General features: G+C 42.9%; 1 protein-coding gene across 1 annotated transcript; it reads right to left on the bottom strand.

Annotated features, from left to right (window-relative positions):
• Positions 1-630: 630 nt before the first annotated feature.
• Positions 631-4724, bottom strand: COX8C (cytochrome c oxidase subunit 8C). Its single transcript, XM_063698146.1, has 2 exons — positions 4609-4724; positions 631-4022 (listed from the first exon to the last, which is right to left on the bottom strand). Exons 1-2 carry the CDS (start codon positions 4722-4724, stop codon positions 3905-3907), a joined length of 234 nt encoding a protein of 77 aa, XP_063554216.1. The 3' UTR covers positions 631-3904.
• Between the last annotated feature and the right edge of the window lie 9902 nt (positions 4725-14626).

Below are 14626 nucleotides of genomic sequence, written 5' to 3'. Positions count from 1 at the left end.
ATGGTTAATTTTGTGTCAACTTGACTAGGCCACAGTTCCCAGGTATCTGGTCAAATACCATTTAGGTGTTTCTGTGAAGACTGTAAGAGATTAACATTTAAATCGGTAGGCCTTGAGTAAAGAAGATAGTCCTTCAAAGTATAGGTGGACCTCATCCAATCAGTCGGAGGCTTTAAAGACTGGCCTTAGCAAAAAGGGAATTCTGACAGAAGACTGTCCTCAGACTGGAACTCCAACTCCTTCCTATGTCTTCCTGCCTGCCAGCCTATCCTGCAGACTTTTGACCTGCCAGCTTCCACAACCACGAGCCAATTCCTTAAAATAAACCAATCTCTCTCTCTCTCCATATATAAATGTGTATATATACACATCCTATTTTTTCTGTTTCTATGGAGAACATCGACTAATACATCAATATAAATTTTGAGATAGAAATGTAAAAATACTAAAGTAACAAAACATTAGCCCTCTAAGACCTGTAAGCTAAACAAGGAAGGAGTCTATTTGGGGTATACTGACCTCACATAATACCTGGCACATCACAGGAATTCAGTATTTGTTGAATGAATGAATATTAGCAAACTTGTATATCCTCAAACAATAACTTCTATTTATTTTTTATTTCAAGAATATTTATTAAAGATGTTAAAAGGCTCAAAACATTTCACCAAAACAAAAAATGTGTTCATTTAACCAAAGATTGATAATTAAAAGACTTTAAAAGCAATACGCAAAGTTATATGAATATAAATACCTTAGCCCTTTTAAATTTTAGTTTCCTAAAGAATCAAAAACCTACGAATATAATATAGAAATTATTTTGCTATTAATAAAATGTAAAATCTTTGTTTTTTTAAGCCAAGTACCAAAAAGGCAAAGAAAACTTCCTGCAGTGTAATTGCTTCTCCTTATGGGAAGCCCATTTAGATAACCCAAAAGTCAAACCTGTTGAAAAGAGTACATGAATTTAATCAGACACAGAGTCTGTTCAAGGTTATGAGTATAGCAGGAGAATACATGACTCTTAGTAATAGCATGAGAAATTCCTGATTACATTGAAAAATTTAGACTTATCAAGAAAAATCAAGAGTACAGATAAAGTTATACTGGAGGTAAACATTGCTTTTTTAGACCTTTAAGATAAAACATTTTAGTATTAGGCCACAACAACAGCTAGAGGCAAAAAATTTCAGGAGTGATGAAAAAACTGAGGAAGAGAGTTGTCATCTCAAGCCTTCTCAAGGGGAGGAAAAGCTGAAAGCAACAAGACACAACAAATGTTGAACCTCTGAGATACGAATCTAAGAAGTTTTTAAAAGAAATTGGTTATATAATTAAAAATCAAAACCTCTTGTAATTTCCCTAAAAGCAAAGCAATACCTTAAGTAACCCTGTTTTAATGTAAGGGGCTAACCTTTAGAAAGACTATTATAATGGTTTCCTTTTTAATTATAACCAACTTAATTACTTACAACGTTCCTTTTATAAATTCTGTTTCTTATACCTTATAACCACTTACACAGCCCATTTATAACATTTTTTACTTTCTTGTCTTACATTACACTTCTTTTTAAAAATAACCAGTTATTTTACTTTAAGACAAAAATTTACCACACAAGATCTTTTTTGGATAAAATTATTATTTTTAAACAATCTTACTTACCAAAAATATATTTACATTCATAACTTTTCTCACATCTCTTTTACTTCCTATTTTCTTTTTACCTTTTTTTAACTTTTGAATAACTTCTAAATTATATAAAATTATTTTTTCTCAAGAACACAACTTATAGAATTATATAAGAATTATATATTAACTAGAATTCTTATTCTTAGTAACCTTAAATTTTAGTGAAAACCTAGGAAGCAAGAAATCCTGAACTATCAGATGTGAACATTTTATAGATGAAACCACTCCACAATTTTAGAAATACATTTTCCCATATTATAACTCTTTCTTAGTTAGAAATGACCCAAATATTCAACAAGCATCCAAAATAATTTTACGATTTTAAAATTACATAAAAAGTTTACCTGGAAGCATTTATCCTATTTTTATGCACTTAATTTTTTTTATTTTTAACAGTTTACCTAGATTACTTCTGAAAAATGAAGATATTAGACAAAACTAGTTGTCATTTAAAGTTATTTCTCTGTTAATCATTTATAAAGCCTGTGAACATCAGGTTCACCTGAGTAAGAACCTTAACCACAAGAACATTTTGCCAATAATTCAGAAGCCTCAGCTGTTTTTATTAAACCTGAAATATTTAGCGAAGGTAGATATAAAATAATTGGTGTGAGAAAACACTTTAAACAGTCCACTTTCAAGGCATGATAAATCTAAGTACGTGCAGCCAGCCTGTGGATGTAACAAACCACACAGCTCACGCACCTAGAAGGTCAATAAGCAAACAGAATGTAGAGGAGAGATCAGCCCATGAAAGGGAAGAAAGTTTTGTTATTGGGAAATCAAAACTTAAGTGTGGAAGGGGACTGGGGTATAACCTTATAGGGGGATAATGAAACTTAGGCAACATCCAGGAAGATTGTAACCCCATAGTACTTGACTAGTGAGGAACTGGGGGAGGGACTTATTACATGCAAGGGGATAAATTACCTGCTGTAACTGCCCCAGGTGTGCCTGCCTACCAGAGGGCCAGTCTTGCAAGCCTGCCATTAAAAGTCTCGCTTCTGCTGTTCTTCATGTCTCCAAGGGTTTGGCCAGGTGAATATGTGTTTGTTTCTCACAATTGGTATATCTGCTGTTAATCACTTATTGTGTCCGGAATTGGTGGGTTCTTGGTCTCGCTGACTTCAAGAACGAAGCTGCGGACCTTCACGGTGAGTGTTACAGTTCTTAAAGATGGTGTGTGTCCGGAGTTTGTTCCTTCAGATGTTCAGATGTGTCCGGAGTTTCCTCCTTCTGGTGGGTTCGTGGTCTCGCTGGCTTCAGGAGTGAAGCTGCAGACCTTGCCGTGAGTGTTAACAGCTCTTAAAGGCGGCGCGGACCCAAATAGTGAGCAGCAGCAAGATTCACTGCGAAGAGCGAAAGAACAAAGCTTCCACAGTGTGGAAGGGGACCCCAGCGGGTTGCCCAACTTCTATTTATTGACTATTGTTTCAGGTACTATGTTGAGAGGTACTTTATCTTTCTTTGTTCAATGTTTTATTTCCACAACATCACTTCAAGACAGCAATTTTAAGTCCCCATTACAGAGATAAGGAAACCAAGACTCAGAGTTGAACTATGTTGCCCATGATAACAGCATAATCAACAGCTAAGACAGTTCAAAGATGTGTATGATTCTTCAAACCTCACAGAAGACTAAGAGAAGATAATAAAATCATTAAAATAGGAGATGTACTCATTCTTCACATTCTGACGTGTAGTCATTTAAAGAGGCAAAGAAAAGAAATGGTTGTACTTCTCACAGCAAATTGTGAAGTGTGGCATGGCAGTACTAATAGAACATAAAAACCATTTAGCTAAACTTATATTACCTCACAGCTACACATCTAATCTTTTAAGGGTGATGTCACTAGATACATTCACTCCCATATAGTAACACTTAATGTCACTCCCTGAGTCACTAAGTCAGACCTTTCACAGCAGTTCTCGGTAAATTTTCATCAGCTTTCACGATGTTTAGAAAATAATCTGCACACATATTACCAAGCACGAATAAGTGTTTCCGTTTTAACACTTAAGCAGAACATTTTTGACTATACATCTATATAATGCACAGTACTAAAAAAGTGCAAAATATTCATCATAAACATGAGGAAAGTGAATACCACAATGGTTGCATCAACTCAACTAGGCAATTTTGCTCGTTAACAAAAACACAGCTTTTTCTGAAAGTTTTTTGGACGTTAACAGCTGTTCAACATCATCTTCCATCTAATTCCTTCTGAACTGCTTCAGGTTGCCTAGCACATATGCAGCTGGTGTTAAGAAGGTCGTAAAAAACACCACAAGTCCAACAGCCATTTCCCGGAAGAGAAGATGACATGCGCTGCTGAGTATGGCTTCCTGGGCCAGTGACTTGCTGCCTAACAAAAAGTGCTTAAAAAAACATTTTGAGCACCTAGACCGTTGTCCTAGAAACAGGGGCCTAGTGAAATCTAAAATGCTGAAAATCGATTCATGGATCACCTGATTTTTTTTTTAATTCATTTTTCATCTAACGGGTCTCCGGTTCCAACCTTCGCACTCTGGAACTTCGATGTGGCCCAGGATTTCCACCATTTTATCGAAAACGCTAGATCTTCGCAGTGCCGAGGACGTCCGAGGATGGTAAATCATTCCTCCGCGAAACCACAGCCCCGCCCCCGAGCCAGGTGCCGGTAAAGGGTAACAACGAAGGAGGCCCAATCCCCGCGCGTTCCTCAGGGTCCCGGGCTTTCCGCCCCTGTGCCCGACGACGGCATCCTCACCGCGACCCTCTCCCAGGAACCTCCCCCAAAGGCGACCAAGCCACAAGAGCCTCCCACGCGAGGCCTGCACGCCATGTCCTCCCTTCTCCCCACCCGTCGGGGCGCCCCGCCAGGGCCACGCGCTTCCCGCCCACCATGATGGCTGGGCCTCAACTCACCGCGGCAGACAGGGGCCGCTGGCGCGGGGGCTCCGAGTGGGCGAAGCGGGGAGCGGGCTGCAGGCCGAGCAGGGCCAAGCGGCGATAGTGGCGGCGGCCAGGACAGCGCCCACGCAGGAGAGGCATATCGCGTCAGGTGAGACAAAGCCAGGCGTGGACAGCACAAGCGAGGTGAGGCCAAGTAACGCAAGCTCTAGTGCTCATGAGGCAGCTGGTTTGCGCAGGCGCCCCAGCCACGAGGGGGCGCTCTGCCCTCGCCCCTACCCCACCCCTTCTGCCCAGCACCTCCTGCTCTGCCCCGCCTCTTCGGCTCACCACTCCTTCCTCTGTACTGCCCTTTCCACTCAGCACTCCGTGCTCTGCCCCACCCCCTCTGCTTAGCACCACTTGCTCTGCACCACCCCTTCCACCCAGCACACCCCTGCTCTGCTCCACTCTCTTCAGTTCAGTACCCCCTGCTCTGCCCTGCCTTTTCCACTCAGGGCTCCCTGCAACCTCCCAGCCCTCATTCACCTCACTTTCCACCCACGTGTCCTATCCTCTCCTAAACTCTCCTGCCACCCTCCCCTGAGCCCCAACCCCACCTCACACTAAGTATCTCTTTTCTGCTGGGTAAGATGAGGGACTTGGCACCCCTACTCTCTTCCTTTGTCTTCCTCTCTACCTATACTTTATATACCTCTTAACATGCCCTGGCATTGGCAGAGTTTATAGCACACTGTTCTCTAATGCAAATTAAATCTTCCATAAAATGTCTATAGGTTAATTCTTAACACTGAAAACCAAGAACAAGTTTCTATAGTCGGCTGATGATATAAAAAATATTCATGGCAGGGTCAAATAGAGTGTTTGGACCCAGTAGAAAAGGTGATGTAATTATCTGTCACTAAGGCTAATTTTCTTATTTTTTTGTAGAGACAGGTCTCACTGTGTCACCCAGGCTGATCTCAAACTCCTGAGCTCAAGCCATCCTCTTGTCTCAGCCTCCCAAAGTACTGGGATTACAGGCATGAGGCACTGTGCCCAGACCCTCTTGAGGGAAAAGTAAATATACTGTGATTTTTAAATTTAGTACTGTAATAAAACTTTATCCACTACAATGATCCTGTGTCTTCACATTATTTCTTTTGGGGGCCTATTGCACAAGTAACACTGTAGGGTTTCTCTGGATTCCTCTGTTCCTGCAGCCTGGTATCTTCCTCTTTCTTAGATTTCTTTTCGTTTTGCTGTAGAACATCCTTAAGCTGTTCTTTCAGGAAGGGTTTGTAGGTAATAAAGTTCCTCAGTCCTTGGAAATCAAAATATATATATATCGGTCTCCATTTAAATGCTAATTTGAATGGTTATAGAACTCTGGGCTCAAAATCATTGTCCTTCAGAGATTTTCAAAAGGCATTGTTCCTTTCTTTCCCAGCATCTAGTGAGCCGATAAATATAATGCCAATATAGTTGTCATTCCTTTGAGTACCCTCTTTTTTCCTTTTGGGAATCTTTTAGGCATTCCTTTTTGTCTTTGGAATTGTGACGTTCCTCCAGGATACTGTTAGATATGGGTATTTTTCCATTCATATGGATTAGCAGTGGGTAAGACCGTTCTATCTGAAGTCATGGTTCTTTAGCTATAGGAGCACTATTCCTATTTATTTGCTTCTCTCTGTTTTCTTTGTTCTCAACCTAAAATTCTTATTGATGGACATTGGCCCTTCTTAGCGGGTCACCTCTGTCTTTCAACCTTTTTCTCACTCATCAACGTTTTGTCCCTTGTTCTACATTTTGCAGGATTTCCTTGACTTTTTCTTCTAGCCCATGATTTTTTATTTTAGAATTATAGTTTTAAAACATACTATTTTTTGCTTTTACAGTCACCTGTTAGTATTTTATAGATACTATCACTTTAGATTTCTTTCAGAATATTAATCTGAACTTTTAAAAAGTTATCTCTATTCCATGAACTATCTGTGTTTCTTTAGCGTACATTCTATTTATTTATTTTGAACTTGCTAGTTTTATTCAAGTATCTTATGATCCTTGGTTGTCATTTCATGCTTATGAATATGAAGAAGCAGGTCAGTTACTTTTGTTCCTTTCTGTTACTGTCTCAGTCTGTTCAGGCTGTTACAATATAACAGACTGGATGGCTTATAAATGATGGAAATGTATTTCTTACAGTTCTGGATGCTAGAAATTCAAAATCAATGTGCTGGTAGATTTGATGTCCAGTGAGGGCCCACTTCCTTGTTCTGGTTGTGTCCTCATATGATGGAAGCAACAAGGTAGCTCTCTAGGGCCTCTTTTATAAGGGTACTAATCCTATTCATGAGGGCTGTGGTATGATCTAATTACTTCCCAAAGGCCCCGCCTCCTAACTCTGGGGCATGTTTCACCATGTTGCCCAGGCTGGTCTTGAACTCCTGGCCTCAAGCAATCCACCTGCCTCGGCCTCCCAAAATGTTAGGATTACAGGAGTTAACCATCATGCCCAGCCCATGTTACATTTCCACTGGGCAACTGTGTTCTGGAATCTTACCCTAACCAATCAAGGACCTGCATGAACCATGGCTGGCCACCTCCCTAACCTCATCTCCTTGTTCTCAGTCTTCCCTTGGCTCATCCTGCCCAGTCACATCAGGTAAACTCTAATTTTGCCTTAGATATCCCCAGATAATAATTTGAGCACTTCTGGTTTACACGAGTCCTGTAAGAAATGATTTACTGCAACATTGCTGTGTTTCCTGGCCACAGTTGTTACACTACTTGACTCAAATATTGGACCAAAGAGAGGGCTGGGACCCAGTCTGTTGGTTGGGATGGATGTTGTAACTTGGGAGCCATGTTTTTTTTTCCTACCTAGCAAGAAAGCCCTTCCACAGTGAGTTAATAATGTAGCCAAACTGCTCAAAGAACCAGAGATAAGAACCAGAGGGAATATCCTGCCTGTGTTCAAAGCCCTGGTTTGAATTCTCCCTATTCTGAAGTTAGGACACTTTCCTCTCCTTGAGTTCTGGGCCTCTCTTTATATACTTTATGATAAATCCTGCTTTGGGCTTAAACTAGGTGGTGCTGGATTTCTATTGCTAACAACAAAAGAGCTTTAAGAAAGACGATATTAGTCAAGACTTTTTTCTTTGGGTAATACCCCATTTTTAATTTTTAAAAAGCAACAAAAATTCTGAAGTAAAGTGAGAAAGAGCCCAACAACAGGCAAGCTTGACTGGTTTAATCCTAATCTTGAGAAGTTTAGAACAGAGTGCAATTCAAGTGAGATTTAAGCATTTTAGGTCTTTCTCTGTGACAAAAGCCTTAAACACTTTTGACAGTGGTGACTCCAAATTCAGCCACAACACAATTAAGCTCCCTGCCACCCACCCCCACCCCAGGAGACAGCTCTTTTAGCTGCTCAAATTACCAATACAAACAACATTCCTCAGTTTAATTTCTGCAAGTCACAAAAGACTAGCACTGTTAACTCAAACCTCTACAATTTTCAATAAAGGGTTTAGTGGGCTGGGATTCAATGTATTCTCAGTGACCCACAATGCAAGAACTTCCTTCTGCAGTTATATAAAAGAACTTAATTAGAGCTATAACCTAGAGATCAGGTTTTCTGAGCTGTATGTACACAATGAATGAGAAAGACACCCTCACCCACTTACCTTTTTTAAATGTGATTTTTATAAATATTCATGCTCTAAATAAACTGGTGTTAAAGTTCTAGAAAATTATATAATGAATTAAGGTTGCACTACCTCAGCCCCAAATATCTCAAATTCATTCCTCTCTAGAAAAACATGTTTAATTCTGATTCAAGAACCAAAGGCTTCAGAACAAAAGTCTCTGAAAAATAGGGGAGGAAAAAAAGAGCCAAAGGCCTTTGAGGAACAAAGTGCTTCTCTTTGTATTTGGTCTGTCTTTACAATTGCACAACCTCAATGATCGAGATACTCAGATAAGTAAGCAACAAAGGCAGAAGAGTAGCAAAAGTGGGAAACATTCAAGTTCTGCAACTGGCAACATCAGTAACACACTTGGATTGCAAGCACAACAGTAATAGAAGATGATATAAGAAGACATGCCCCTTGCTCCCCTTTGCCTTCTACCATGATTGTAAGTTTGCTGAGGCCTCCCCAGCCATGCGGAACTATGAAACAATTGAACCTCTTTTCTTTATAAACTATCCAGTCTCAGGTAGTTCTTTATAGCAGTGTAAAAACAGACTAATATAGAAAATTGGTAACAGGAGTGGGGTACTGCTATAAAGATAACTAAAAATGTGGAAGTCACTTTGGAACTGGGTAATAGGCAGAGGTTGGAACAGTTTGGAGGGCTCAGAAGAAGACAGGAAGATGTGGGAAAGTTTGGAACTTCCTAGAGACTTGTGGAATGGTTTTGACCAAAATACTGATAGTATGATATATGATACCATGCTGATAGTATGATATATGGACAATGAAGTCTAGGCTGAGATAGTCTCAGATGGAGATGAGGAACTTATTGAGAACTAAAGCAAAGGCCACTCTTGCTATGCCTTAGCAAAGAGACTGGCAGCATTTTGCCCCTGTCCTAGAGATCTGTGGAACTTTGAACTTGCAAGAGATGATTTAGGGTATCTGGCAGAAGAAATTTCCAAGCAGCAAAGCATTCAAGATGTGACCTAGCTTTTTCTGAAAGCATACAGTCATATGCATTTACAAATGGATGGTCTGAAATTGGAACTTATGCTTAAAACAGAAGCGGAGCATAAAAGTTTGGAAAATTTGCAGCCTGACCATGTGGTAGAAAAGAAAAACCCATTTTGTGGGGAGAAATTCAAGCCACCAGCTACAAAAATTTGCATAAGTAAAGAGAGGCCAAATGTCAATGGCCAAGACAATGAGGAAAATGTCTCCAGGGTATTTCAGAGATCCTCACAGCAGCCCCTCCCATCACAGGCCCAGAGGCCTAGGAGGAAAAAATGGCTTCATGGGGTGGGCCCAGGACCCTGTTTCTCTGTGCAGCCTCAAGACATGGTGCCTTGTGTCCCAGCCACTCCAGCTCCAGCCATGGCTAAAAAGTATCAAGGTAGAGCTTGAGTCATTGCTTCAGAGGGAACAAGCTCCAAGCCTTGGAAGCTTCCATGTGGTGTTGGTCCTGTGGGTGCACACAAGACAAGCTTTGGGAGTCTCCACCTAGATTTTAGAGGATGTATGAAAACTCTTGGATGTCCAGGCAGAAGTTTGCTGCAGGGGCAGAGCCCTCATGGAGAATCTCTACTATGGCAATGGAGAGGGGGAAATGTGGGGTTGGAGCCCCCACACAGAGTCTCTACTATGGCACTGCCTAGTGGAGCTGTGAGAAGAAAGCCACCATCCTCCGGAACTCAGAATGGTAGATCCACGAACAGCTTGCACCATGCACCTGGAAAAGCCACAGGCACTCAACACCAGCCTGTGAAAGCAGTCACGGGGCCTGTATCCTGTAGAGCCACACAAGAATAGCTGCCCAAGGCCTTGGGAACCCACCTCTTGCATCAGTATGTCTTGGATGTGAGACATGGAGTCAAAAGAGATTATTTTGGAGCTTTAAGATTTAATGGCTGCCCTGTTGGGTTAACTGTGGCATGCCCTTGGCAGAGAGGAGGGGTTCATTTAGATGGTGGGGGAGGCCTTAGAATTTTATTTTTGGTTTACATTCACTGCAGCCTTGAACTCCTGGATCCAAGCAATCCTCCCACCTCAGCCTCCCAAGTAGGTGGGACCACAGGCATGCACCACCATGCCCAGCTAATTTTTTTTTTTTTTTTTTTGTAGAGACAGAGTCTCACAATTTTGCTTAGGCTGATGGTCTCAAACTTTTGGGCTCAAGCAATCCTCTTGCCTCAGCCTCCCAAAGTGCTAGGATTGCAGGCATAAACCACCACACCTGGCATCTTTTCATCATTTTTTTTTCTTTTTGAGACAGAGTTTCACTGTTGTTGCCCAGGCTGGAGTACAGTGGTGCGATCTCAGCTCACTACAACCTCTGCCTCCCGAGTTCAAGCGATTCTCCTGTCTCAGCCGCCTGAGTAGCTGGGATTACAGCCATGTACCACCATGCCTGGCTCATTTTTGTATTTTTAGTAGAGACGGGGTTTCTCCATGTTGGTCAGGCTGGTCTCGAACTCCTGACCTCAGGAACTCCCAATCCACCCACCTCGGCCTCCCAAAGTGCTAAGATTGCAGGCATGAACCACTGCACCCGGCCACCTTTTCATTTTTAAATTTCACATTCCTCTTCTTCTCCTGAATTACATCTAGATATTCTTCAGTGGATTTCTGTTATACTGACATGCAAAGATTGGCAGTTGGGGTCCAAAAGATCAAAGGTCAAATTCCAGCACTATCATTTACTAACCACATAGCCTCAGGAAAATAAAGCATATTTCTCTTAGAATGTGGATATGGAGGTTAAATCAGATAGTATGTATATCCATTATTAGATTAAGTGTAGCCTGAAGCTGCGTCCTTACGTATTTTAACTTGGGCCTAAAGGTTTCTCGTAGGCCAGACATGGTGGCTCACACCTGTAATCATAGCACTTTAGGAGGCTGAGATGGGCAGATTGCTTGAGCCCAGGAGATTGAGACCAGCCTGTGCAACATGACAAAACCCCATCTCTACAAAAAATACAAAAATTAGCCAGGTGTGGTGGTACACATCTGTAGGCCTAGCTACTCAGGAGGCTGAGTTGGGAGAATCATCTGAGGCTGGGGAGGTCAAGATTGCAGTGAGCTATAATCATGTCACTGCACACCAGCCTGGGAAACAGAGTGAGACCCTGTCTCAAAAAAAAAAAAAAAAAAGTTTGTCCTACATAGTGAACTGTAACCTGACTGGATGTATAAACAGATTGTAAACTACTTTCGTGCTAATCACAGAGTTTTGGCCAGGCCAATCATAGGTGGCCAACTCTTCTTTTTTCTTTTCTTTTTTTTTTTGAGACAGCATTTTGCTCTGTCGCCCAGGCTAGAGTGCAGTGGCACAATCTCTGCTCACTGCAAGCTCCGCCTCCTGGGTTCATGCCATTCTCCTGCCTCAGCCTCCCGAGTAGCTGGGACTACAGGCACCCACCACCATGCCTGGCTAATTTTTTGTATTTTTAGTAGAGATGGCATTTCACCGTGTTAGCCATGATGGTCTCGATGATCTGACCTCGCGATCCGCCCGCCTTGGCCTCCCAAAGTGCTGGGATTACAGGCGTGAGCCACCGCACCTGGCATAGGTGTCCAACTCTTAAAACCATATTCAAATAAGGCAACTGCCAGGTTGTAACCAGTCCAGGTGTTTCTGTAGCTGTCATGAGCAGCACAAGGTCAGACATAACCAAGGTCAGACGTTACCTTGTGTCTTTCTACAAGGTCAAACTTTTTTTGATGCTTATTCAATCATGAAAGCCATGAGCTAATAGAGTAACCAAACAGGCGATTCTCCTTATTACTTCCCGTTCACTCCAGTCAGAGCCATGGGGGCACAGGCTCAAGCCAATCCACAAGTCAGTCAATATTGTAACCATACATACTAGTATATTTAATGTGTAAATGTCATAGATTAAAATTTCCACATCAAAGTAAAATTTAACATCAGGAGAAAAGAAAATAGTAAAAGGGGTTAACAAACCAGTACAAGAAGAGCAACATGGACAAGCAGAATGTCCTGAGCTAATCCAGACAGTCATCAACATCTTTCAAGGAAAAGTCTGTGATTTGGGCAGAGCCTTCAGAGGCAAATGCCAGGTGCTGACCATGAGTAACAGAAAGACAGTATCTGTTAAAATGGCCATCTAGGCCGGCGCAGTGGCTCACGCCTGTAATCCCAGCACTTTGGGAGGCTGAGGCGGGTTGATCACGAGGTGAGGAGTTTGAGACCAGCCTGGCCAACATGGTGAAACCCCGTCTCTACTAAAAATACAAAAAATTAGCCAGGCGTGGTGGCAGGAACCTGTAGTCCCAGCTACTCGGGAGGCTGAGGCAGAAGAATGGTGTGAACCTGGGAGGTGGAGCTTGCAGTGAGCCGAGATCATGCCACTGCACTCCAGCCTGGGTAACACAGTGAGACTCCGTCTCAAAAAAAAAAAAAAAAGAAAAAAAAATGGCCATCTAGAGCTGATCAAGTCCTGCTAAAGTCTTTGAGTCATCTGGTGAGGGCTGATAGTAAAGGGTTACACTCTAATCTGGTTGGGGGTTGTCTCTGTGTGAACATCTGTACCCTGTTGGCATGATGCCTTTTAAAATATATGATGGAGTCTTTTTCTAAGATGGCATTACTTATGTCAAGGATGCTCTATATAGTACCTCACCTCCATTTTCTGTACATCACTTTCCTTTTCCTATCCATAAATATTCTCAGACTGCATAGCAGCTCTAGAGTCACTCTGAACCTCTTCTGGTTAAGGGGTCTGCCCAATTCACAAATCATTTTAACCAAGTAAACGCTATTAAATTTAATTTGTCTAAAGTTTCTTTTGTTTGTTTGAGACGGTTTGTTTGTTTGTTTTTGAGACGGTTTGTTTCTGAGATGGTCTTACTCTGTCACCCAGGCTGGAGTGCAGTGGTGTGATCTCAGCTCACAGCAACCTCCACCTCCCAGGCTCAAATTATCCTCCCACCTCAGCCACCTGAGTAGCTAGGACTACAGGCACATGCCACCACACCCAGCTAATTTTTGTCTTTTTTTCGTAGAGACAGAGTTTTGCCATGTTGCCCAGGCTGGTCTTGAACCCTTGGGCTCAAGAGATCCACCCACCTGGGCCTTCCAAAGTGCTGGGATAACAGCCATAAGCCACTGCACCCAGCCGTTCAAGTCTTCTGTCATTGCTGTTTGGTTGTCTTGTTCTTACTAAATTGTAAGCATTCTTTACATATGCTGGATATAAGCTCTTTTTTGGTTTTATGTATTACAAATATCTTTTTCCATTGTATGGCTTGTCTTTTTCCCCCTATTGTATATGTGTTAGTCCATTTTTGTGTTGCTAGAAATACCTAAGTCTGGGTAATCTATTTTAAAAAGAGGTTTAATTGGCTCACAGTTCTGCAGGCCTTACTGGTGAGACCTTAGAAAGTTTATAATCATGGTGGAAGGCAAAGGGAGAGCAAGCAGTGTCACATGGCAAGAGATGGACTGGTCAGTGGGGGGTGGTGCACACTCTTTTAAACAACCAGATCACCAGTGAATTCAGAGAACTCGCTCATCCCAAAATGTCACAGGATCCTTCAGGTGTTGCTTCACCAGATGGAAACCTCTGTGGCCGGCAGCACCTCTGCTTGAGTTTTGCTCACACCTGCTAGGCTCATTCTGCCCACTCAGCCTCGCAGGCTGTGCTCGGCTTGTGCTACCAGCCTGGATCCCATGCTTGCCAAGGGCGAGCCAGGCGCAGAGCAGTGAGGGGTATGTGAGTGAGCCAGCATGGGATCTGGCCACTGCACACAGCCAGGTACACTGGCTGCTGGGGTGAGGTGGGCAGCTCCAGGCACTGGCATAGATGCCAGCTCCATGCGAGGCTGCAGCTGGACCAGACATACCACAAGCAGCTTCTACTGTGGGCACCAGCATCTGGACAAGGCAAACACAGTGGCACCCAAAAGCTTGGAAACACCAGGAACCACAGAGCCCCAAAGAGAGTTACAGCATGTCACAGCCCTAGTTTGGGGAGCCCTGAGGTCTAGGCTCCCAGAAGGGCTGCAGCTCTTCTCTCCTCCTTGTCATCCACAGCACGGCAAGCAGAGGGGTGTGTTTCAGGGGGGCATGTTTCAGCCCATTTGTGTTAAAGCTCTTTCAATCCCACCACCCCACTCCAGGCCGCAGCTCCTGGGCTGGCCCAGCCCTGCCACTGCTTCCTATCACATGAGGCGGCAGCCCAGCACCTGCAGAGGGCAGGAGGGCTATAGTGTTACAACTCTGGGTTGGGGAATCCCCAGGTCTGGGCCCCAGAAGGTTCGCCACTCTTCACTCCTACAGTCTGGGAGTATGTCACCATCCACAGGTCAGCGAGCCAGTCAGGAAAGTGTTACAGCTCCT

The sequence above is a fragment of the Gorilla gorilla genome, chromosome 15 (assembly GCF_029281585.2).
Source record: "Gorilla gorilla gorilla isolate KB3781 chromosome 15, NHGRI_mGorGor1-v2.1_pri, whole genome shotgun sequence".
In the NCBI taxonomy this organism is placed as follows: domain Eukaryota; kingdom Metazoa; phylum Chordata; class Mammalia; order Primates; family Hominidae; genus Gorilla; species Gorilla gorilla.
Note: the sequence above shows the minus strand (reverse complement) of the source record. Positions and strands in the feature narration are given on the sequence as shown.

Coding starts and splice junctions, on each gene's coding strand:
- COX8C (XM_063698146.1), bottom strand. CDS start 4,724: ATGCCTCTCCTGCGTGGGCGCTGTCCTGGCCGCCGCCACTATCGCCGC. Junction 4,023..4,608: donor CCCCCGCGCCAGCGGCCCCT/GTCTGCCGCGGT, acceptor AGCCATACTCAG/CAGCGCATGTCATCTTCTCT.